The 26,861-nt window shown below is 36.9% G+C and overlaps 1 protein-coding gene across 6 annotated transcripts in view; it reads left to right on the top strand.

The window, feature by feature from the left end:
• The window catches only part of NIN (ninein), a 199,541-nt gene that overhangs the window by 11,530 nt on the left and 161,150 nt on the right, over nt 1–26,861 (top strand). For 5 of the 6 annotated variants that reach the window (XM_069091950.1, XM_069091948.1, XM_069091947.1 and 2 more), the window contains exon 3: nt 13,598–13,801. In XM_069091950.1, coding sequence (XP_068948051.1) covers nt 13,619–13,801 — 183 coding nt within the window. In that variant the 5' untranslated portion in view covers nt 13,598–13,618. Of the gene's footprint in view, nt 1–13,597; nt 13,802–26,861 lie in introns of those variants that run through there. The other variant, XM_069091951.1, reaches the window with a different exon arrangement.

Below are 26,861 nucleotides of genomic sequence, written 5' to 3'. Positions count from 1 at the left end.
AAAAAAAAAAAGTTGTTTACAGTAGCAGTTCTTCTGGAAGGCTTCTGTGCATGGCATTACAGTAGGCTTTATTGAATCCACACAGGAGACAAGGCAAGCATGGTGCCCAGACATCCCTAGTGCTGGAGGACTCTAAAAGACGACAGAAAATGGCATTGCTATCACCATTGAAGCAAAAGTCAGGATGGTCACAGAAATTAAGCAGGATGGGAAATTTATTAGGAAGTCTGAGGTCTGTATAATCTCTAATAACCAGTTAGAATTTGTCAGGTCTACAAGAGGGGATAGAAGGGGCGGCCAGGTGGCTCAGCAAGTAAGACCACTGGCTCCAGTGTCGGGTGGCTCAGCAAGTAAGACCACCGGCTCCAGTGTCGGGATGACCTGGGGATCAAATAAAAAACTTCCTTGCACACCTTTTTTATGGAGATAATTTCTCCCGTTTCCCTACTCCCTTCCTCTCTCAATGTATACCTCTTTCTTACCCTTCCTTTTTTTTTTTTTTAGATCATCCCAACATAATTTACTTACACACATGCCCTATTGCCTCTGTTGAAGCCCAAATGATGATAAAGTTCTTAGGAGTTACATGTATCATTTTTTTCAAAATAGGAATGTAAACATTTTAACCTTACCAAATCTCTTATGATTGCTCATTTGTTTACCTTTTCATGTTTCTCTTGAGTCTTCTGTTTCAGTTTCAAATTTTTTATTCAGCTCTGATCTTTTCACAAGGAATACTTGAAAGGCCTCCATTACCTTAAATATGCTTTCTCTCCCTGGACATTATACTCAGTTTTGCTGGGTAGGTTATTCTTGGTTATAATCCTTGCTCCTTTGCCTTCTGGAATGTTATATTCCAAGTCCTCCACGTCTTTAACATGGTAGTTGCTAAATCTTGTGTGATCCTGACTGTAGCTCTGTGGTATTGAATGGTTTCTTTCTGGGTGGTTGCAAGATTTTCTCCTTGACCTGGAAACTCTGGTATTTGACAGTAGTATTCCTGGGAGTTTTTGTTTTGGGATCTCTTTTTGGCAGGTGATTGGTAGATTCTTTAACTTTCTACTTTCCCCTCTAGTACTATGATATCAGTGTAGTTTTCTTTTATAATTTCTTAAAATATGATACATAGGTTATTTTTTATTGTGACTATCAGATAGTCTAATAATTTTTAAGTTATCTCTCCTTTATTCGTTTTCCAGATAAATTGTCTTTTCTGTGAGATATTTAAATTTTATTGACTAATTCTACTTTTTAAGAAGTTATTTTCTTCATTGAGGCTTAACTGAGATATTCTATTTTCATAATTTTTTCACATAGTTCTTATTTCAAATTTTCCTCTACTGCAGTCTTTTGATTTTTAAAATAAGTCATTTTTTGTTTTGTTCTTTTAGCAATTTCTTTCTTTAGCTTTTCTAGGAATTCTTGTTAGGCTTTTGTCCAGTTGCATTTTTCCTTTGAGGCTTTGCTTTTGTATATTTCCAGTTATTTTCTGATGTTTCCAACTCACTGTCTTCTTCTGCAATTGTCTTGAGCTTCCCTATCACCAAGAGGAGCTTTTTATAGTCAAGTTTTTTTTTGTTTGTTTTGTTTACTCATTTTTCTGATCTGTTTCTTGACTTTGGGCTTTATGTTAGTATTGGGTTCTGCTCCCCTCTTGGGAAGTTGGCCAGTCTGAGCTTCTTTTTTTTTTTAGTTTCCTTTTTTTCTCTCTCTCTTTTTTATTTTTTAGTTTACATCATTCATTTCCACAAAATTTTGAGTTACAAATTTTCTCCCCAATTTTCCCTACCCACCACCCCAAAACAGCATTCCTACTGAATATCCCCTCTCCCGATCTGCTCTCGCCCATATCTTCCCCCTTCGAGTTTCCAGTAGGGCACGGTGGATCTCTATGCCCCAGTGCCTGTATATCTCATTTCCCAGTTACATGTAAAATATTATTATTACCAATAAAATCAAATGTTTAAAAATATATATCATTATTATTACCAATAATAATAATATATCATTATTATTACCAAGAACAATAATAATAATTATATATATATATATATATATATATATTTTTTTTAAACATTTGATTTTAAAACTTTGGATTCTAGATTCTTTCCCTTCCCACCTTGCCACCCACCTTCACTGGGTAGATAAGCAATTCAATATAGGTCACACATGAGTAGCTATGTAAAACATTTCCATAGTGGATATATTGTAGAAAACTGACTATATTTCCCTCTATCCTATCCCACCCCCACTTGTTCTGTTTTCTACTTTGATCCTTTCCTTTTTCAAAAGTGGGTGCTTCCAACTTCCCTCCCCCCCCCATCCTGCCCTCCCTTCCTTTATCCCCCCTCTCTTCCCCTTCCCCTCTACTCTCCTGCAGGGTGAAATACCCTATTTAGTGTGTATGTCATTCCCTCCCTAAGCTAAATTCAATGAGAATAAGGTTAACTCATTGTATTTTGCCTTCCTGTTCTTCCCCTCCATTGTAACAATTTTCCCTTGCCTCTTCTAAATGAGATAATTTATCCCATTCTGTCTCTCCCCATCTTCTCTCATTATATACCTCTCTCACCTCTTATTTTCACCTTTTAAGTATCATCCCTTCCTATTCAATTGGTCCTGTGCCCTTTATCTATGTATACCTGTAGACATATACACACACACTCACATATGTATTCATAAGCCCATATACCCTCCTATATAGCCATATATATGTATACATATATACACATATATACATTTCTATTCCCTTCAGCTACTCTTATACTGAGAAAAGTTTCATAATTTATAATTATTGTTTTTCCATGTAGGAATATAAGTAGTTCAATTTTAATATGTTCCTTATGATTTCTTTTCCCTGTTTACCTTCTCAAGCTTCTCTTGCTTCTTGTATCTGAATGTCATATTTTCTATTCAACTCTGGTTTTTTCATCAAGAATGCTTGAAAAGTCCTCTATTCCACTCAATGACCATATTTTCCTCTGAAACATGATACTCAGTTTTGTTGGGTAGGTGATTCTTGGTTTTTATCCCAGCTCCTTTGACCTCTGGAATATAATATTCCAAGCCCTTCAGTCCCTCAATGTAGAAGCTTCCAAGTCCTGAGTTATCCTGATTGTGTTTCCTCAATATTAAAATTGTTTCTTCCTGGATGCTTGTAATATTTTCTCCTTGATCTGGGAACTCAAGAGCCTGGCTATAATATTCCCAAGGGTTTTCTTTTTGGTATCTTTTTCAGGAGGTGATCAGGGGGTTCTTTCAACCTCTATTTTGCCCTCTGGTTCTAAAACATGAGAACAATTTTCTTTGAGAATTTTTTGAAGGATGATTTCTAGGTTCTTTTTTTGGTTTTCAGGTAGTCCAATAATTTTTAAATTATGTCTCCTGGATTTATTTTTCCAGGTCAGTGGTTTTCTCATTGAAATGTTTCACTTTGCCTTCTATTTTTTTCATTTGTTTGGATCTGTTTAATAGTGTCTTGATTTCTCATAAAGTCACTAGCTTCCATTTGCTCCAATTTAATTCTGAAGGAATGATTCTCCTCAATGAGTTTTTGAGATTCTTTTTCCATCTGGCAAATTCAGCTTTTTAAGGCATTCTCCTCATTGGCTTTTTGGGCTTTTTTTGCCATCTGAGTTAGTCTATTTTTTAGGGTGTTATTTTCTTCAGTCAGGTTCTTGACTTATTTCATAATTTTCTTGCATGGTTCTCATTTCTCTACTGAATTTTTCCTCTACTTCTCTTGTTTGATTTTCAAAATCCTTTTTAAGCTCCTCTATGGCCTGTAACCAGCTCATATTTTTCTTGGAAGCTTTTGGTGCAGGAGTTTTGATTTTGTTGCCTTCCTCCTGTTCCATACTTTGATCCTTTTTGTCCCCAAGATAGGAGTGTAAAGTTGGGTTGCTGTGTGTGCTTTCCTTCCTTTGTCTGCTCATGTTGCCACTCAATTGCTTGACTTTTGGGCTTTTTGCCACAGTAGAACTCTGCTACCAGAAATGGGAGCTTTATCCCAAATGCTGGGGTTTTCTGAGCTGTTGAAGGTATTAGTTGGGTGCCTTCTCTGGAGCCTCCACATGCTGTGGCAAGCTAGTCATGCACCCCATGACCTCTACCCCAGACAGCAATCCAGATTCAAGCAGGTTAAAGCAAGAACGATTACCCCTCAGACTGGTTGCTTGGTACCCCTACTATCTGCAGACCGGGAGTTGAAGCTTCCACGTGGCAGTGCCTCAGCTGCTTCTGGCCCCGGGGGCAAAGGCTGGATTGCACTCAGAATTGCCAGGTCCCAGAGTATACACTACATTGACCTCTCACTTTGTCCTTGGCATCTATGCGACTGGTCAGGCCACCCTGGGACTAAGAACTCTGGCTCCAGCAGGGACTGGGGTCGGCTCCCAGAGCACTGTGCTGGCCTCTTGCTGCCCGCCTGCTGGGCTGTCCTCAGCAGGAAGTTAGCTTCTCTGTATTATTTTGTGGGTTCTGTGGCTCCAAAGTTTGTCTAGAGTCATTTTTTTTTATGAGTTGGGGGAGGTGGGAGCCAGAGCTGCAAGGAGGTCCAGTTTCTACTCCACCATCTTGACTCTGCCTCTTTACTTCCTTCCCCCCCCTCCCCCCCCTCAGTCTGAGCTTCTGTAGCTTAGTTTGGGGCCTGGTAATTTTTCAGTGCTTTCAAGGTGGTGTGATCCTAGCAGAAGTATGGTCACTGCTTTCCTGCTCTATGCTCTGGTGCTTTCTCTTCTCTCCTCTGGAATTGTAAGACAGAAATGGGTAATAAAGCCACAGAACTGCCAAATGGTGCTGGATCCTGAACCCAATCCTAGAAAGAGGTCCTCTGGAATCTCAGTTGTTCAGGTACCTATCCCCTCCCTATTCACTGGGCATGCATTGTGCTCAGCTGCTGCTGTTGGTGTCTCTTCCACCGTCCAAATCTGGTGCTACTTCTGTTACAACCCATGCACTGTTCCCAAACAGCCCCCAACCCCTGTGTTATGACATGTGTAAGCTGCCCTGGAAAGGAACAGTGACTCACTCTATCTCTTTGTTGGCTTTTCAGCTCAGAATTCAATTTGGCATTTTCTGTGGTTATTTCATATGAGAGGTTTTAGGGGAAGTTTGTCATTTGTGACCTTTGCTCTGCCATTTTGACTCCAGTTTCTTGTGTTGTTATATCAAATTTCCTAGTCACTTCTAGTCATTTTATCAGAAAAAGCTTGAAAATTTTCTATTGTAACTATTTCCCCTCTGTAAGAATATAATGAGCTGTATATGGAAATATCTTTTTGGTTATAAGCTTATATCTTTTGCCCTTTGGAATGTTATATTCCAAGATCTCTGTTTATCTTTGGTAGAAGATCACATGTCGTGGGTTCCTTAGTTGTGAACTTCTTTCTGGATGATTGAAGGTTTTTTTTTTTTTTTTTTGCTTTGGTGTGGAGAGAGCTCTGGATTTTGGCTATGACATCCCTCAGGCTTTTCCTTTTGGGATTCCTTTCAAGAAGAGAGTGGTAGGTTTTTTCTGTCTTGGCCTCCAAGTTCTAATTGATCTGTGCCATTTTTGCTTATTATTGAAGTACAGTATACTGGATTAAAAAAAACAATTGTTTTCAGGGAGTCCAATAATTCTTTCTTCCCCGCCTAGAGTTTTTAAAATTTTCTTATTAATTTATTTTAAACTAAAATACTAAATTTTAAATATACAATAAGAAAAAATAAGCATATTTTTAAACTTAAGTACCAAAACTTAAAATGCAAAATAAGAAAAGAAAAAAGCATTGCCATGTTCACAGCAAAACATAAAGGATGATTCAAATTATGCAGCAATACATTTCCATTTCAAGAAAGGCTATATAAGGGCGGAGTCAAGATGGCAGAATAGAAGCAGGACCTCCTTGGGGCTCTGGCCTCCACTGTCCCCAGTCCATGTAAAAAGGGGACTCTAAACAAACTTTGGAGCTGCAGAACCCACAAAATGACACAGAGAAGCTAACCTCCCTCTGAGCACAGCCCAGGAGGATGGCAGGAATTGACCTATGCAGGTTTCTGGAAGCAGAGCCCAGCTCCATGCCTGAGATTTTAGTCCCAGGGCAGGCCTGACCAACCACCAGCTGGAGGGACTCCAGATCACCAGGAGCTGTGGCTGTTTCCAGAATTATCAACACGAAGATGTTAAGGACAAAGTGAGAGGTCAGTGCAGTCTGGACTTTGGGACCCAGTAAGAGTGAGTGCGTGGCTTTTGCCCCCGGGGTAAGAAGCTGCTGAGACCAGTGCCACATGGCAGCTTCAGCTCCTGGCCTGCAGAGTGTAAGGGGACCAAGCACTAGTGAGGGGTAATCGCTCTTGCTTTAAACTCCTTGGATCTGGATTGCAGTCTAGGGTGGAGGTCCTGGGGTGTGTGTCCAGTTTGCCAGAGTGTGTGGAGGCCTCAGAGAGGGCACCCATCTAATACCTCTGGCAGCTGAGAAAACCCCAGCATTTAGGACAAAAGCTCCCCTGTCTGGTGGCAGAGTCCTACTGTGGCAAAAAGCCCAGGGGTCAAGTGACTGAGGTGGCAACATGACCAGGCAAAGGAAACAAAGCAGACAGAAAATTCCAACATTAGACTCCTATTTCGGGGATATAAAGGAGCAAAGCATGGAAAAGGAGGAAGACAGTGAAGTCAGAACTCCTGTACCAAAAGGCAGAGCCAAGATGGCAGAGTAGAAAAATATGAGCTGCTTACAGGCCATAGAGGAGCTTAAGAAGAAGATAAGTGAAGTGGAGGAAAAATTGGGAAGAGAAATGAGAACAGTGCAAGAAAATTACAAAATGAGAGTCAACAGCCTGACTGAGGAAAATAACACTTTAAAAAATAGACTAATATTATAGATTGTTTCCACTAATTTTTTAGTTGAATTTTTAGGATTTTCCAAGTATGTCATCATATCTTCTGAAAAAAGAGATAGTTTCATTACCCATTCTGATTCCTTCAATTTTTTTCTTCTCTCTTTGCTATTGCTAGCATTTCTTTTTTTTTCCTTTTTTCAAATGCTTTATTAACTTGTGATTTACATCATTAATTTTGCCAGATTTTGAGTTACAAATTTTCTCCCCGTTTTTCCCCTACCCACCGCCCCAAAATAGCAGTCCCACAGGATATCCCCTCCTGCAATCTGCTCTGAGGTCACAGATTGTTTTTTTGTGTGTGTGTGTGTGTGTGTGGGTGTTAAGTGTCAGAGGCCGGAACCGAACTCAGATCCTCCTGACTCGAGGGCTGGTGCTTTACTCACTGTGTCACCTAGCCACTCCTCCCCCCCAATTTTTTAAACTGCATACCTAATCCATTGGTCTGCTCTTAAGCATTTAAAGATAAAAATTTTTGTCTGATTACTAGATTTGCTGCAGCCCATAATTTTGGGTATATTGTCTCATTGTTATTCTTTTGAATAAAATTGTTTTTTTATTTTAAATTTATTTCATTTTATTTTTCTGCAGTTACATATAAAACCAATTTTAACATTTGTTTGTAAAATTTTGAGTTCTAAATTCTCTCCCTTCCTCCCTCTCCCAACCCTTCATTGAGAAGGCAAGACATTTGATATAGGTTATACATGTATAGTCATGCAAAACATAATCTATAACAGTTATATTGTGATCGAAAACACAGACAAAAAAACCTCCAGAAAAATAAAGGAAGTCCAAAAAGTATGCTTCCATCTGTATTCAGATACTATCAGTTCTTTCTCTGGGGAGAGATAGCATTTTTCTTCATAAGTCCTTCAGAGTTGTCATGGATCATTTTATTTCTGAGAATAGCTTAGTCATTCACAGGTGATCATTTTATAATATTGCTCTTACTTAGTATAGAGTACATTTCACTTTGCATCAACCCGTGCAGGTCTTCCCAGGTTTTTCTGAGAACATCCTGCTCATCATTACTTACAGTATGATAGTATTCCATCATAATCACATATCATGACTTGTTCAGTCATTCCCCAGTTGATGTCCATTCCTTCAATTTCCAATTCTTTTCCGCAGAAAAGAGCTGCTATAAATATTTTTGTACATATAGGTGTAGCGCCAACGCAATATTTACTGCACCCACAATCACAGTAATGACCTGACCATGACTATAAATATTGCATGACATTTGTTTGCAAAATATAGGTAGAGGACAGCATTGAAGCATTTGTTTAGACACCAGAAACCCGAATCCCAAACCATATGGAGTCTATCCTATCTAGTTTAAGATTCTATTTACCTCCTTAACTTCTTTCTTACTTATTTTTTGGTTAGATTTATCTATTTCTGAGAAGTAAATGTTAAATTTCCCCATCTTTATAGTCTATTTCATTAATTTAATTTTTAATTTAATCTATTAAATTTTTCCTTTAACAGTTTAGATGGTGTATAGCATTTGTTGCATATAGGTTTAGTATTGATATTGCTTCATTTTCTGTGGTACCTTTTATCATAATGTAGTTTCCCTGTTTATCTCTTTTAGTTAAATTCATTTTAGCCTTAACTTTGTATGAGATCATGATTGTGACCCCAGCTTTTTTATATCAGCTGACTCTATTACAGCTCTTTGTTTTAACTCTTTCTGTATCTTTCATTTTTGAAATATCTCATAAACAACATTTTCAGATTCCGATTTTTAATCTGTTCTGCAGCATTATACGGGATTATACTCAGTTTTGTTGTATAAATTGTTCTTTATTGCAAACCTAGCTTCTTTACTCTTTGAAATATAATATTCCAAGTCCTTTAGTAATATAGAAGCTGCTAGATTTTATGTTATCTTGATTGTAGCTCCACAGTAAGCAAAAAAAGTTTTTTTTATTGCTTTTAGTATTTTCTCCTTAAACAAGGAGCCTTGAACCTTATCTGTGATGCTCTTCTGAGTTTTCAGCTTGAGATAACTTTTTTTTTTTTTTTGCTTTGGAGGGTGATTGGGGGTAAGTAACTTGCCCAAGGTTACACGGCTAGTTTTTTGTGTGGGTTTTAAGTGTCTGAGGCTGGAACCAAATTCGGGTCCTCCTGACTCTGGGGCGGAGTTGACTCACTGGGCCACCTAGCCACCCCTTGAGATCACTTTCAAATGGTGATTGATGGATTTTTTTTCTACTTCTATTTTGCTCTCTTTGTCTTGAAGATAGTAGAAGGTCTTTCAGTCTTCTACTCACCTGTCTGTGATGTGACAGTTCCTAAAGCTGAGACAATTGCCTGACCCAGCTGCACCTTCCCATCTCCCCACCCTTCTTTTTGTTTGTTGATTCAACTGAGTCTGCCTGGAGGTGTTTGCACTTTAGTCTGGGCAAACTCTTCCCCCTGCCACTTAGAGCTTTCCTAACATCCTCCCAGATTATTTTAGGAGGACATCTATTTGCTTTACCCTGAACTTTTATTTACTTCTGCCACTTAGATTTCACATTGAGTTGTTATTTTATCTGGTTTGTGGGAGAATTTTGGAGAATACAATAATTCTTATCTTATTCTGTCAATAGAATTATCTTGTGTGCTTTGGTAGATTAATTCACAAATTGTCTATGCGTTTTGTAGTTCTTTGGCATAACTTTTCCTTTTTCTTTTTATTTCTGCCTCTTGATTTTATTTTTTATTTATTTATTTTATTTTTTTTAAGCAGTCGGGGTTAAGTAACTTGCTCAAGGTTACACAGCCAGTTATTTCTGGGTGTGGTGCTGAGTGTCTGAGCCCGGTATTCGATCTCCAGGTCATCCTGACACTGGAGCCGGTGCTCTTACTCGCTGTGCTACCTGGCTGCCTCCGATTTTATTTTTTATTAAAAATAAGTTTTTATTGATATTTTGTTTTTTAGTCACCATTATCATTTCTTTCACTATCCTTTCCTTTCTCTCCCAAGGGAGCCATCTCATATAACAAATGTATCTTTTTAAAGACAGCAAAAAGAAAAAGGAAAACAAATCACCACAACTAATCAATATATTTAAAATTTCTAAGAATATATAAAATATTCAAATCTTGTGGTCTTTGGGGGTGTCTTCTTATATCTTGTCCTTCAAGCCATGCTTGTTCTTTATAATTTTGCAATATTCACCTTTTTAATGATGGTTCTTTCCTTTTACATTATTATGTTCTTTGTTTATATTGTTTTTTTGGCTATGTTTACTTCAGTCTGAATCAGCTTATGTAGATTTTCCCATGCTTTTCTGTATTCATTGTATTTGACATTTCTTACACCACAGTAATATTTATTTACATTCACATTTTTGCAATTTGTTTAGCCATTCCCCAAATGATTCGTCAACTTGGTTTACAATTCTTTTCTATCATGACAAAAAGTGCTGATAAAAATATTTTGGTGTATATGTGGACTTTATTCTTACCAGAGATTTTTTGGGTCATAGTAATAGAATATTTATATTTAGGAAAAGAATCTATTATATTACTATTGCCTAAGCCTAGTAATAGAATATGTTGGTATGGATATTTTAGTCACTTTATTTGCATAATTTCTAATTGCTACAAGTATAGTTATGCAGATTTACAGTTTCACTAACAATACAGTAGTCTATCTTTCCAAAATGCTCTAATGTTGACAGTTTCCATTTTCAAAAATCATCTTTGCCAATATACATAATGTGAATTGAAACCTCAAGATCGTTTCTTTGTACATTTTGCTGTAATCTTATTAGTGATCTGTAGTATTCATTTTGTGTGGTAGTAAATAGTTTGCAGTTCTTTCCAGAATTGTTTGTTGCTATCCTTTTACTACTTCTATGTTGGCTTTTGGTACATTTTGTTATTTTGTAGAAATGCTGTTGATTTTTGTGATTTTATTTTATAGCTGACAATTTTGCTAAAGCTATTACTTGTCTTAGTATCTTTACTGATTTCCTAGGTTTTTTAAGTAAACCATCTTGTCATCAGTAAATAATGATAGTTTTATTACCCCTTTACCTATGTTTATAATTTTTCTCTTGGCTTATTGCTGTTGCCATCATTTCCAGATCTATACAAAACAATAGTAGTGAGAACAGATATCCTTATTGATAAAGCTTCACTAGTATATGCTCATTGTATATGCCACTTTTGGTTTTAGATTCTCTGTATTTGAAAATGCCCTCCTATGCCTGTACCATAGTTGGTTGAGATTTTATCATAAGTGAGTGTTGTACTTTTTGTCAAAAGCTTTGGGTTTTAGTGGTGGCTAGATGGTGCATTGAATTGAGCACCAACCCTGGAGTCAAGAGGACCTGTGTTCCAATCTGGCCTCAGACACTTAACACTTAGTAGCTGTGTGACCTTGGGCAAGTCACTTTGTTCTAATTGCCCTGCCTTCCCCCCTCCAGAAAGAAAAAAAAAATTAAAAAAAAAAGCTTTGGGATTTTTGGAGGCAATCAGATTTAGTGACTTGGCCAGGGTCACACAGCTAGTATGTGTCCAAGGCTGGTTTTGAATTCAAATCCTCCAGACTCCAGGACTAGTGCTGTATCCACTGCACCACCTAGTTGTCCTTTCTCAAAGACTTTTTTTTTCTGTGTATGTAAAGATAATTATGTGTTTTCTTTTTTCTTTTTTTGGAGGGAGGAAGGCAAGGCAGTTGGGGTTAAGTGACTTACCCAAAGCCACAGAGGTAGTGTCAAGTGTCTGAGGCCAAATTTGAACTCAGGTCCTCCTGACTCCAGGCCAGTGCTCTATTCATTGTGCCACTTACCTGCCCCTTCTTTTTGAAGATTAATTATGTTGATTGCTTTCCTTTTGTTGAACCATCCTTGCATCACTTTTATAAATTCATTTTAATCATAAAGAAGGATTTCAAGGATGAATTCCTGCAATTTATTTTACAAAATTTTATTTAGAGTTTAAAAAATCTAGAATTGTTAATAATATTGATCTACATTTATTTCACATTATATACTTTATCTCTCTCTGGTTTAGATGTTAGGGCAGTTTTTTGTCTTTGAAAAGCAGTAATAAAATAAAGAGTGTTTCTTAATTTTTCAAAATAATTTTTGTAGTATTGGTACTAATTGCTGCTTAAATGTTTGATCTGTTTTTCTCCTTATTGATCCCTTTACAGTTAGTTCTGTTTTTAAAATCTGGTTAATTACAATCTTCATTTGTTCTGGTATTTTATGTGTTTGATAGTATTGCTTTGTTCCTTTTGTGCTTCCAGTTTTGTTAGCGTGTAACTGTGCTTGTAGGTTCTGAATAATTAAAAAAATTTATCTGGTATTGTGATTGCCTCTTTGTTTGCTCTTTTGTTGATTAGACTTTTTGCCCTTCTGTTTTTATTCAGGGTGGTTATAATGTTTATTTTTACGTATTTTGTGCTTGTTGTTATTACCATTTATAGCTTATATTCATATTGTAGTCAATATGTATATCATTTTCTTGGCTCTACTTATTTCACTTCACATAATATAAGCCATACATTACGTAAATTTTTCATACTTCTCTGCATTTATCATATTTTTTTATTCCTTACTGCACAGTAATATCACATTATGCTCATAAATCAGTTTAACCATTCCCTATATGGATGGACAAACACTATGTTTGTAGTCCTTTGTTACCATAAATGCTTATATAAATACACTGGTATATATAGGCACTTTCTTTTTATGAGTGACATACTTTGAGTATTTGCCTAGAAGTAGAATCTTTAGGTCAGAGGATGTGGATATTTTGATAATTTCATTCGCCTAAGATGAATGTTATTATATGAATTGGTCTCCTGGTTTTGCTCCCTTCATGTAGTTTTTTTCAGGTTTCTTTGAAACTATTCCTTTCATTTTTTCTAACATCTTAATAGAATTTCATTCTATTCATATGCCTTAATTTGTTCAGTTCTTAATTTATGCTCATTGTTTTAGCAACCCTCTCTCTTCGTCTATGTATAATTGTACATCTTGTATATATGTATATTCTTGTGTGTGTAATATCCTCATAACAATAGCATTAAATAAACTACAAAATTATGCTACATTTATCAACAGTATACTAAACAATGCCATAAATAATAATTTACAATAAAACAGCTGTGAGAAACATAATAGCCAAAGTAACCTTTAATGTTTACTAAAACTTCTGACTCCTTATTATATTATTGGAAACATGGTAACCCTATTCACTTTCAGTGTACTACTTAGTCTCTTCTCAAGGATTATTTTCATATTTCTTTGTAAGATAAAAGAAAAACCTAGTTTTTTCAGGAAATTGATTCATTTAATCCTTTTTTTTCTTCTGGTCTCTGTTTAGCCATCACATTTAACAGTCTCTTCAGAAAGATAATTAAACAAACTTTCAAGATTCTATTGCTTTTTAAAGATGGTATTATAATATCAGGATCCTTAGTAGAGAGACTATTGATGCTGGTTTTATACTTGTACCTTTTCTTCCTAATAAGCTCCTTAAGGGAATCTTTGTATCCCAAGTGACCAGTGCTGTTTCTGGCATAAAATAGGCCCTTATTAAATGCTTATTGACTGAATCACTGATTAAGAATAAAGTTGAAAGGAAAATGATAATGTTATATAGTGAATCAGATGATGATTATGACTATATTAGGATATTCCAATGGGAATGCTAAAATATCGAAATAATGTGTTTTTCTTGTTTCTTTTGTCATGTTTAGGTAGGCGCAGTTGGCTATGGGATGGATGAAGCAGAGCAGGATCAGCATGAAGCTCGTCTCAAGGAGATGTTTAACAGTTTTGTTGCCACTGGCACTGGGTCTCTGGGCCAAGAGGAGTTGATAGACCTCTGTCAGTTGCTGAACCTGGAAGAGGTGACACCAGCATTACAGGAGATCCTGTTTCAGGACAACCCCTTAGGCACGGTAAGATTTGAAGAGGGATTAGAAGAATTTGGGGGGAGGGTGTGGAGTATAAATGCAGAAGGGAGAGAAATATGTCTTACAACTTGTAGAAGAACTAGATGCATATGTTATTGGTTGTTAACGTTGTTTATGAGTCACTTATAAGACCCACTTTCTTCATCTGTAAAATGGAAGTAATACCATCCATAGTACTTGCTTCTTAGGGTTATGGTGAGTATCAAATGAAAATATATGTAAAATACATGATAGATCTTGAAGTTTTATATAAAAGGCAGTATTTGTTGTTATTATTATGTTTACACTGAGTATTACAAAACAGAGAAGGAAAAGAGATGAATTTGCTCTAAGAATAAATAATGGGGATCAGAGTAGATGCCAACATTTCTACCTTGTTTTACTCTTTGTGAACTGTTCTTGACTACAGGCTCCTTTACTGAGCCTATATTAGTCAGTTTTGGAACCAAGATGTTCACTGAGAAGAGGAAATTCATTAAGAGCACTGACATATTATTTGATTTTATCCTATCTTGGGAGATAGGTACTATTATTATTCCCCATTTTATAGGTCAGGGAACTGAAGCAGACCTACGTTAAGTGACTTGTCCAGGTCACACAGCTAGGAATTGTCTGAGGCCAGATTTCAACTCAGGTCTCCCTGATACTAGAATCAAACTCTATGCATTATGTCCCTTAGCTAAATAAAAATAGCTTATATTTATCTAGTGCCTTAAGCTTTGCAAATCATATTTCTTACAGTGCTGAATGCTCTGTTCTTCAGGGGTCTCTGGGGCATTTCAGACTTTCACTTCTCCCCAAACTAGCTGATCTGGCATGAATCATTGCCCTCCAATCTGAGCTGTCAGTCAGTCAATAAACATTAAGTAATTACTGTGTGCCTGGCGGCTAAGTGATGAGGACACAAAAGAAGGCAAAAGGCAATCCCTAACCTCAAGAAGCTTACAGTGTAATTGGTGAGTCAGCAAATAAACACATATTTACAAACAGGCTATATACAAGAAATAGTTATGAGAAGGAAGGCACTAGAATTAAGTGGAATAGGGAAAGTCTCCTATAGAGAAGTTTCATTTGGGACTTAAAGGAGCCCAGGAATCCAGTAGGTGACTATGAGGAGGCAGAGCATACCAGGGATGGAGAGCAGCCAGAGAAAATTCCTAGAGATGAGAGATGGATTATTATGTTGGTAGAACAGCAAGGAGCCCAGTGCCACTGGATGAGAGTATGTGGTGGAGAATAAGGTATAAAAAGACTGGAAAGGGCTTTGAATGACAAACAGCAGATTTTGTATTTGTTATTGTGATAGGAAGCCATGGGCTTCCTATTAGGTGGTGACATGGTTGGACGTGCAGTTTAGGAAAATCACTTTGGTGGGTGAATGGAGTGGGGAGAGACCCGAGGCAAGACAACCTATCCGTAGGCTATTGCAGTAGTACAAATATGAGGCATTGAGGGATCACATCATGTGAAATAATCATATGAATTTTGTTCGTTTGTTATGATCAATTATGCTTATAGTTTTCTTGTTGCTAAATTAGTCCTGCATTCCTGGTATAAATCTAGCTTACTCATAGTGTATGAACTTTGTGATATAACAATAGTAATAATAAAAATAGCTAACATTTATATGGTGCTTACTATGTGCCAAGCACTATGCTAAGTGCTTTATAATTATCTCATTTCATCCTCACAACAACCCTGAGAAGTAGGTACTGTTTTATAGATGATCAAACTGAGGCAAGCAGAGGTTAAGTGACTTGTTCAGGGTCACATAGCTATTAAGTATGTCAGGCCAGATTTAACCTCAGGTCTTCATGACTCCAGGCCCAGTACTTTACCCATTGTGCTACCTAGCTGCTCCCATACTAGTGTTTTATTAATCTTTCTGGTGTTTTATTAAATATTGCTTTCTTTTGTCTTTTCCAGGTTAGCTTTGCCAATTTCCTTAGCATGTGACTTTAAGATATTTTGATTTTAATTTTAAGAGTGTTTTTAATATTCTTTTATATTATTATTATTAAAGGCATACAAGTCTTCATTTAAGAATTATGGGTTCGCATTCATTAACCACATCCATTGGGTTTTGTATATTTCATGTGATCGGTAAACACATTAATTACTTTCTTTTTTTGCCAGGGGTATAGCAATTTTAATGGGGAAGAAAACATTTAAATAAATAGCTATATAGGGGAAGGGGTAGAGATTAATTCTATGACCTAAATGTTAAAGATAGTAACATGAAAAACTAGATGAACAGAACTTTTATAGCTATGTACAAGGGGAGAATGATTGATTTTATCTTTTGTGAACCCTTCTATCCTGGTCTCTAATAGGGAAAGAACTGATCCTGTCAAATACTTTTTATGACACAAATGAAATCTTAATATCTAAGTTAGGGGGAGTTGAAACAGAGATGCATACTATAGATCAATTTCTTTTTTTAAAATTTATTCCAAAGACCTCATTTGTGTTGTTTTTTTTTTTAATTTATAAAATTTCGGCATAGAAATATACCCCATCAGGCTTTTACAATATAGTACTGGCTTGATCTTTCTTAACGAATGAGCTCTTGCAAAATCCACAACTCAATAGTTATAACTAATAACAGCTTTCTCTGGCAGCTGAGAAGTAATGGTAGAAGAGATTTATATCCCCCAAATATATATATGTGTATGTCCTAAAAGCAATTTTATAGAAGTATTTAATCACAAGATGTAAGTCAATAAGGAGCACAGCATTTTCTTCTGTCATCCAAAGGTTTCCCCTTTTCTTCATTTCTCAGTTCCCTTTTCCTTCCACTTAGTCTTCTAAAGTCCTGTCATTTCTATATTTAGTAGTTAAGCTTGAAACTTGCATAAGCTCAGCTCTTTGCAATGTGATCACTCACAAATCATGACATAACATGTTCTTTATACGTAACAAAAGCAACAGCTAGAAGATACAGATACATTCTCCCTAACATCATTAATTGGTTCCACACAAATATGACAACAAACAAAAACATTACAGCGTCTCAGGTATTTCACAATATTAGGGTAGGGTTTGGTTATAACATTGTCACCATGGAACATTGTTCAAATTTAACTTATTTGTAAAAAAAAAAAATATGTGTGTGTGTGTGTGTGTGTGTGTGTGTGTGTGTGTGTGTATTGTTAAATTTGCTACTTGGGATGTTTTTACAGAACATGCGAAACATAGTCGGGTTCTTTTTAATTTAAAATTTATATTAAAGTGCTTCACAATGTGGTTCTAGTCTAACTTTGCAGGTAGTTCATTTGACTCCCCACTCTTGCATCTTTTGTTCTAGTTGAACTGGCCTACTTTTTCTTTCCTATAAGCAGTATGTCATCTTTTCTCTCTTTGCATGAGCTATCGGTCCCTGTGCTGGGAGAACTCTCCTTCATCAGTTCTCACTCTTGAACCTTTAGCTCACCTTTAAGGTACAACTTAAGGGCCACCTCCTTCAAGAGACCTTTCCTTATATCCCTGGTTGTTAGTCTACTCTTCTTTCCCTCAAAATTATTTTGTATATGTGGAGGCAATATGGTATAATGTTATGAGAAATGATTCTGAAATCAGAAGACCTGGGTTTAAACCCTGCAGGTTATGTGTATGACTTGAGCAAGTTGCTTAATTCTATCAGGCCTCAAATTTTCAAAATGAAGAAATTGGCTCAGATGGCCTCTGAAGTTGTTTCTAGTTCCAGATGACATGGTCTCTTGTACTTCTCTATCTGTGTCTGTGTTATATTTCCTTGGTAGAATGTAAACTCCTTGAGGGCAGGAATTGTATAATTTTTGTATCCTCAGTGACTAGCATGTAACAGGCGCTTAATAAATGTCTGCTGATTGAATGATATCCTTACCCAAGAGGATTGCTTTTATTTCCAAACATTCATCATAATTATTTTTTGTTGGCAATACACAGAAAAAACATTTTCCTCTGACAGAGTAGTCAAGAAGATAAAAACAGATGCATTTCTAAAATCAAGTGTAAATTTTGCAAGATCTCAATATATATCAATAATTATATCAAGATTTAGCCAGTTTTTTTACTCTAAAACTACATTCAAGACTATTGTCAAAATGTAAGGGTTTTATCTGCTTTGCAGGTGGTCCAGTTGAGTAAATTTTGCTGCGCACCTTACTTTCTTCATTTTCAGCCTTATCATCTTCACCCTCCAAGGCTGAGGTGGAGCCTCTAGCCACCTGTGCCTCCTTTCCTTCCACCAATCCCAAAAGCAGTCCCTGGAAACGACCTGACTCACTCAGCCCCTCCAAAGTTATTTGGAGCCTCTGCTGCTTCCCATCTCATCCCACAAACTCTCCCAGAAGCTCCATGACGACAGTTCTTCAACTGCCCACCACCAGGGTAACCTGGAAATGGAAGTGGCCTATAGATCAATTTCCTTAATGAAATTAGATGCACATTTTAAAATAAAATATTAGCAATCAGATCACAACAATATATCACAGAGATCATACACTATGACCAGACTGAATTTATCCCAGGAATGTAGAGCTGCTTCAGTTCTATAGAAACTATAAACTTATTTGAAACTTATAACAAAAACAAAAAAAATCACAAGATTATTTCAGTAGATTCAGATGGAGCTTTTAAAAAACACAATACCTGTTCCTCTTCAAAACAGTAGAAAGCACAGAAAAACATGGAGTTTTCACTAAAATGATAAGTAATAGCAAAACCAAGAGCTATGTGCAATGGGGATAGGATAGAAGTCTTTCAGTAATGATCAGGAGTAAAGCAAGGATGTCCATTATTACCATTACTTTTCAATTATCATGCTAGAAATGCTAGCTATGTAATAAGACAAGGAAAAAAATTAAAACGTTAAGCAAAGGCAAAGAAGAAAGCAAAATTAACCATTTTTGGAGTATGTTTTATGATTGTTTACTTAGAGAATTTTGGAAAGCCAACTTACAAACTAATTGAAACTTTTAACAACTTCAGCAAAGTTTCAGGATATAAAACAAACCTGACTTCCTTCAAATCTTAGGCAAAGCCCTCTCTTCCACAAGAGGCCTTTCCCTGTTCTTTCACTTAGTGCTTTCCTTCCAAGATTATCTCTAATTTTTACTATATATGTGTTTTTGTATGTTAGCACATTATTTCCCTTATTAGACTGTGAGCGCCTTGAGATCAGGGAATATTTTTTTTTTTTTTTGTATTTCTTTGTAGCCTTAGTACTTAGCACAGTGCCTTGCGTAGAGATGCTTAATATTGGTAATTAAACCAAAGTCTAGCTTTCTCTTGTTTAAAAAGACCAACATGGGGCTGGAGTCAAGATGTCAGAGTAGAAGCAGGACCTCCCCACTGCTCCGGTTTCCACCTTCCCCAATCCATGTAAAAAGGGGACTCTAAACAAACTTTGGAGTTGCAGAGCCCACAAAATGACACAGAGAAGCTAACCTCCTGCTGAGGACAGCCCAGCAGGCTGGCAGGAATCGGCCAGCGCAGCACTCTGGGAGCCGAGGCTTTAGCCCCATGGTGGGCCTGACCAGCCTCCAGCTGGAGGGACTCCAGATCAGCAGCAGCTGTGGCCATTTCCAGAACTATCAACACATAGATGCAAAGGACAAAGTGAGAGGTCAGTGCAGTATGGACTTTGGGACCCAGTAAGTGGGAGTGCGTGGCTTTTTGCCCCTGCAGCGAGAAGCCACTGAGATGTCGGCACAGACAGCCAGCGCCACATGGCAGCTTCAGCTCCTGGCCTGCAGCGTGTAGGGGGACCAAGCACCAGTGAGGGGTAATCGCTCTTGCTTTAAACTGCTTGGATCTGGATTGCAGTCTAGGGTGGAGGTATTGGGGTGTGTGTCCAGCTTGCCAGAGCATGTGGAGACCTCAGAGAGGGCACCCATCTAATACCTCCAGCAGCTGAGTAAACCCCAGCATTTGGGATAAAAGCTCCCCTGCCTGGTGGCAGAGTCCTACTGTGGCAAAAAGCCCATGGGTCAAGTGACTGAGGGGCGACATGACCAGGCAAAGGAAACAAAGCAGACAGAAGATTCCAACATTACACTCCTATTTTGGGGACAAAAAGGAGCAAAGCATGGAACAGGAGGAAGACAGTGAAGTCAGAACTCCTGCACCAAAAGCTTCAAAGGAAAATACGAGCTGGTTACAGGCCATAGAGGATCTTAAGAAGCAGATAAGAGAAGTGGAAGAAAAATTGGGAAGAGAAATGAGAACAGTGCAAGAAAATTACTAAATGAGATTCAACAGCCTGACTGAGGAAAATAACATCTTAAAAAACAGACAACTCAAATAGTAAAAGAGGCTCAAAAAGGCAATGAGGAGAAGAATGCCTTAAAAAGTTGAATTTGCCAGATGGAAAAAGAATCTCAAAAGCTTGATGAGGAGAATCATTGCTTCAGAATTAGATTGGAGCAAATGGAAGCTAATGACTTTATGAGAAATCAAGATGCTGTTAAACAGGTCCAAACAAATGAAAGAATAGAGGGGAAGGTGAAATATCTCATGGGAAAAACCACTGACCTGGAAAATAGAACCAGGAGAGATAATTTTTAAAATTATTGGACTACCTAAAAGCCATGATCAAAGTTAGAACCTCGAAATCATCCTCCAGGAAGTTCTCAGTTGAGTTTCTTTAGTTTTCAGAATATGTTATTCTACTCTCTTCTATAATTTCTCATAAATATGGGACAATCCTTTCTTGTTACAGTTTCTTTCATATTTAAAGTCTTTTTTTGACAGCTTGAAAAAATTATTTTTGTCACTGAAATTGTTTAGCTTTTAAGTTCACACCTTGCAATTTGAAGCATATTTTTATTTGTTTGCTTGTTTGTTTTGTCTGCTGTTGATCTTTGGATTCTTTCAATCATTGATCTTCTGTATGTGCAAGTTTTGGACAGTTTTCTTTACTATTTTGTAAGTCATGTTATTGAAAGTTTTTTTTTTTAAACTTGTCATGATGTTCTGGGCATCCTATGATCTTTATGTTATCTCAGACATTTTGATTTTGAAGTGAATTGCTTTGACTTGTTTAGAAATTGTGTTCTTTTGATGCTATTTCCTCTTGATTTTCCTCTATTAATTTTTAAAAGCTAATTAATTAATTAGTTTATTTTAGTTTGCAACATTCAGTTCCACAAGCTTTTGAGTTAAAAATTTTCTCAAATTCCCTGTCCTCCTCCCTACCCCACTATATGGCGGCACGCAATCTGATACAGGTTCAACAAATATTTTCACACTAATTAATCAGGTTGTAAAGAAGGATTATAACCAATGAAATGAATAACAAGAAAGAAGAAACAAAATCAAAATATAAAAGAGAGAGAGTAAGTAGTTTGCTTCAATTTGCATTCAATCTGTAATTCTTTCTCTGAATGTGGATATCCCTTTCCATCATGAGTCTTTTGGAGTTGTCTTACAGTCTTGCATTGCTGAGAGGAGCCCAGTGTATCAAAGTTAGTCATTATAGATGTGATATGTCTGTAATTGTATACAGTGTTCCCCTGGTTCTGTTCCCCTCACTCAGCATCAGTTTATGTAAGTCTCTCCAGGTTATCATGAAGTCCATCCGCTCATTTCTTATAGCACAGTAGTATTCCATTACAGTCATATACCACAACTTGTTTAGCCATTCCCCAACTGGTAGGCATCTGCTCAAGTTCCAATTTTTTTTTAAGCAATTGGGGTTAAGTAATTTGCTCAAGGTTACACAGCCAGGTGTTTCTGGGTGGGTGCTAAGTCTCTGAGCCTGGATTTGATCCCAGGTTTCCCGACTCTAGGGCCGGCTCTCTTACTCATTGCACCACCTGGCCGCCCCTCAAGTTCTAATTCTTGACCACAACAAAAAGAGCTTCTAAAAATATTTTTTTACATAGGGGTCCTTTTCCCTCTTGTATGCTGATCTCTTTGGGATACAGCTCTCAAAGTGCTATTGCTGGGTCAAAGGGCATGCACATTTTTATAGCCCTTTTGGCATAGTTCCATATTGCTCTCCAGAATGGTTCGATCAGTTCACAATTCCTCTAACAATGATCCTCTTAAATTTTTCTCCACTTTTGTGTTTTAGTTTTAAAAATTCATCAATGTCTTTTTCACTAATTAAGAGAGATTCTTCATTATGGTCATTTTTTTCTTTATCTTGTTGACCATTGAGTATTTATTGAACCTTTTTCTTTTGATATATTTGGTTTTCAACTTTTATTTGCATTCCCCTGCTTTTCATCTATTGTTTCTGACCCTTTGCTAATGATAGCATTCCTAAGGCTGTGAAATTTTGGACAGTCACAGCTATTACGGCGCCTTCCTTCACCAACCGCATATGCAAACCTGCAAATTTTCTTGTGGTAGGGTGGTAGAAGAGGTATTCTGAGTGAGTACTTGTAGTGCCAATGCAATATTCACTGGCAAGTATGATGGTGACTGTGAAAATACTGGCACAGTTCTGAATCACATAATATAAGACTCTCTATATGGAAGACAGAAGCAAAACATTTATTCAGACACCAGAAAACCAAATCCATCATAGCAACTACGAAGTTAATATACCATAACACATCCTTTAGTCTTCCCACAAACAAATCCTCACAAGCCTAGCTGTTTCCTTGTGTATATCCTCTCTCCTTCCCCTGTCTCATTGCTCTGACTCCCAGCTACTTCTGGGCTCTGCTCCACCTGTTTAGCAAACTCCCACCACAGGCACTGTGTGATTTACATTTGGCCTGTTAGGGGGCAAGGAAGATCTTCCAAACAGGGAAGATCTTCAAATTCCTATTACCATTATATTCAGCCCCAAGAATCTTTCAGGTCCCTTACAAAGGAAAAATACATTAACGATACTTTTCATGATATAGGTTAATGGGACTTTAGTGGTAAGTGGTGTCAACAGAACTTTGCAACAATATAACAGGTATAACACAAAAATAACCACAGAAAACAATATCTTAGGGTGGGACTTGAGCACAAGCACCCCACCATTCCCCCATTGAACAAATGGGGATGAAGATCTATCTCTTCTTCCAATAGCTACTTCCTGCTGAAAATGGACCTAAAGCTGTCCCTGCTCCAAGAGGTCACATTCAAGAGATCACTTCTTTAGCTGGCATCTGGAGCTAGGTCAATGCCAGGTCCAGGGCTGATACCTCATAGTCATGGACAGGGGGTGACATCTGGCTTAAGTGATCAGGCATCTTGAGGTAGAGGGTTCTAGACCTGCAGAAAACAAATCTAGCAAACAAGTTTAACAGACAAAAAGCCAAAAAGAAACAAGGAGACAATAACCCAAAGCAAGGTACATATAGGGTCAGTCATTCTTCTGGAGTTCATGAATCCACTGTCATAGCCTCATTCATGGTAGAGTATATGAGTTAAGGTTACAATTTGGTAAGCATCTTCTCCTGAACAAACAACAGAGTATCGTGTTTTCCAATTTCTACAGCCTTTTGAACATCGTCTGGCTTCTGCTTTACCTATACTTTAGTTCCCAATTTTATTCTATCAGTGGAACCAAACCCTTCAGTTTCTCTGATAGTTATTTTGGAGGGACAGTCAGTCTTCTCAAAGGGTATTGTTTCACAAGGAATAATGATCACTTGAACTATTCTATCATTTTTTACAAAACTGGGTTCTTCACCCAAATTTTGTAATACCACTATAATTTCTCCTTTATAATTAGAATCCATTACTCCAGCCAATTTATGTATTCCTTGAGCTGCTAAACTTGATTTAGGTAATATATGTCCAAAATTATTTTTAGGGATTCTCATACATATTCCAGTGGAGATTTTTCTTATTTCTTTTCTATCCAACCAAAAGTACTCTAAACAATGTAAATCATATCCTGCTGAACCAGGTATTCCTAGATGTGATGCAGGGATATATTGCCTCACAGTTCAATACTTAATATTTGGGACCTTATGTGTTTGTTATCTTTTAATCTGCACCATCATTCTGGCTAGAGGTGTGCTTCTTCTCAATGGTCTATTCAAATTATGTAAAGTAGTGAACAAATCATCTTTCCAATGTTGATAAGAATTATTAGAACTTCTTAACTGTTCTTTCATTTATTCATTCTTTCAGTTAATTCAGATCCTTATGGATAATATGGAATATGATATATCCATTCTATCTTGTTTAATATACAATATCTCTTTATTTCATTACCTTTGAAATGTGAACCATTGTCACTTTGAATCTGCATTGGGGTTCCATAATACAGACTCATGATATCTAGAGTTTTACAGCTGTTTTTCTGGGTTGCATTCTTATAAGGACAAACGATTAGTACACCTGAAGAGATGTCAATGCAAGTAATTGTAAATGTGCATCTTTTATCTTGGAGGCAGGGACCAATATATAATCTATCTACCTTTCTTCTTGCTATTTCTCCGGTTACTACCTGAGGATCAGTTTCTTTCTTTTCCAATCAACATGTGACATTCCACTGCTACCTGTTTTAACAATGAATATAAGATACTAGATAATTAAATATTTTGATAATAAAGAAAGTATTGGTTAAATCAATAACTTTGTACCAAGCCCCATCATAGTTCTGTATCTTTTTTATTAAGGTATGTTACCTAGAACAGCAGCATGCAAGGGGGGAGTCACCTTATTCAGTTGTGTATAATGCACTGTCATTCTCCACCTTCCATCTGACTTTCATTCTGGCCAGACAGGATTATTCCATCAGGTGGTTGTAGGGACTAACACTCCTGCCTCAACATATTCCATTATAATATTGGTTATTTCATCTTGCCCACTTGACACATGATACTGCTTTAAAGTAATTCTTCAGAAGGTTCAGGTAAAGTGATTGGGTTAATTTTTACTTTTTTCACTAAAACTATATTAATTCCTGCCTTCCTTATTGCAAATTAGTATCTCCCCTCAGGTAAATTTAGTCATACCTCTATCTGTTCCAATGACGTATTTAGGAATTTGTACAATTATCATGGTATAGTCTTTCTTAGGTAATTGTCCAATTTTCACTATTAGTTTGAGTTGTCTGACTGATATTTCAGCCCCTCTCTGTCCTGTGATGATAATAGAAGTTCCATGTTTGAATTTATCAAGGTTCCCATCTAGTGGGGAGGCCCCTGCCTCAGTATCCATTAATGCTTTAGTTACAGTATTTGATCTGTTTTTCCTATATATTTGGTCAAATTGATATGGGGTCTGTAATCCTGTCTGTGTAATTTCTTTAATCCAAGCTGGGGCTTGCCCAATTTCCTCTTCTTCCTGAATGTATGTCGAACTTGCATACCAGTATTCAGTAGGTTCTATAAGGGTAGTCCTTACTTCCCTATTCCATCTAATATTAAGTCCCTTAACTTAGTACATTTTGTATAGTTCAGTAGTTGGAGTACCATCTATTTTTCTAAAATCTGTCTCTGCTCTTAGTAGACCAGTAAATAATTCTTTTCTTGTCAGTCTATTCTGACTTTCCATCCTCTGGCCATTTACTCTTCTCTCTCAAGGAAATTTATCTTTTTCCCATTCCCCAAGTAAGTGTACTGTGAAATCTTATCCATCACCTCTGAAAGAGAGTTCCCTAATTCCCCAATTAGTAGAGGCAGAATTGGATGCTTATAAGGAGGAACTGTCTTCACTGTGATATTTCTATGAGAAACTGCTAAGTGGGTATTGTGATAAGCCTCAGCTTCTCCCATCATGATAGTAGTCTTCATTACCTCCTTCTTTAACTTTCGCATACTGTCCCTCTGTGAAAACCAGGGTCTCTCTCCACTATGCCACATAGAATCAGTGGGATACATTTCATTGCCTCTATCTGCTGCTAAAGTTAACAGATTGGTTGTATTTTTACCTCCTTGCTTATGATGATCCCTAAAAACTTGATGTACAAAAGGATCCTGACTAATACCTATATATTTCAAACTATCCACAGCATCTACTGATACTCCTCCAGCCCCTTAATCACTGATTCTCACTATCTAAGACACTAAAGATTCTCCCATCCTTGGTCATGAACTCTTCCCATATCCATAGATCTGACAGGTAATTTTTTCCCATGGTGCCTTAATTTACCTATGATTTTGCCTTTTATTTCTAAATCATGTACCCATTTTGAGCTTGTCTTGGTATAAGGTATGAAATGATGGTCCAAGAGTATTGTCCTAGACTCTCCTGATTTCCAGTTCCTCAGCTGAAAATACCTTCACTAGTTTTGGAGCCAGAGCTTGGGCTTATAAGTTATGCCTCTTACTACTTTTGTAACCTTGCACAAATCACTTTCTCTGGGCCTCATTTTCATCATATATACAACAATGGTGTTTAACTAGAAGGCTTTCAAGGTCCCTACGAGGTCTAAATCTACAATCCTGTAATCAGAAACTAGGTATGCTATAAGCATCTCACATTCAACATGTTACAAAATGAACTTACCCTTTTCCCCAAAACCTTTCTCTCTTTTGAACTTCACTGTTTATCTGAGGAGCACCATTATCATTCTAGTCATCCAGGTTCAAAATTTTGACATCATCTTTGTCTCCTCATTCTTCCTTACTCTGCCTATCTACTTACGGTAGTTTATAAGTCTTGTCACTTCTACATTAATTTTAAAGATATTTATTTATTTATTTTTAATGTTCATTTAATAAAAAGATTTGAGTTCCAAATTCTCTCCCTTACTGTGGTCCCTCCCCTACCCATTGAGAAAACAAGCAATATATAAATTATATTAGCCATGTTGCAAAACAAAACAAAAAAACAAAAAACAGAAAAACAAAAATAAAGTGAAAAAAATTATACTTTAATATGCACTCTGAATGCATCTCTAGAGAAATGCCATTTTTCATCACAAGTCCTTTGGAATTGTTTTGAATCGTTGTATTGATCAGTTTTCACAGATTTTTTCACAGATTTCACAGTTGATCATCCTTACAATATTGCTTTTACTGTGTACAATATTCTCCTGGTTTTGCCCATTTCACTTTGCATCAGTGCACATTCCCAAGTTTTTCTAAAACCATTCTCATTTCTTTTTTTTGGAGGGGAAGGCAGGGTAATTGGGATTAAGTGACTTGCCCAAGGTCAC

This window comes from Petaurus breviceps, unplaced genomic scaffold (assembly GCF_028583685.1).
Source record: "Petaurus breviceps papuanus isolate PSGF00001 unplaced genomic scaffold, PetGlider_PUasm1.0 189, whole genome shotgun sequence".
Classification (NCBI taxonomy): Eukaryota; Metazoa; Chordata; class Mammalia; order Diprotodontia; family Petauridae; genus Petaurus; species Petaurus breviceps.
This window is presented reverse-complemented; position numbering and strand designations above follow the sequence as displayed.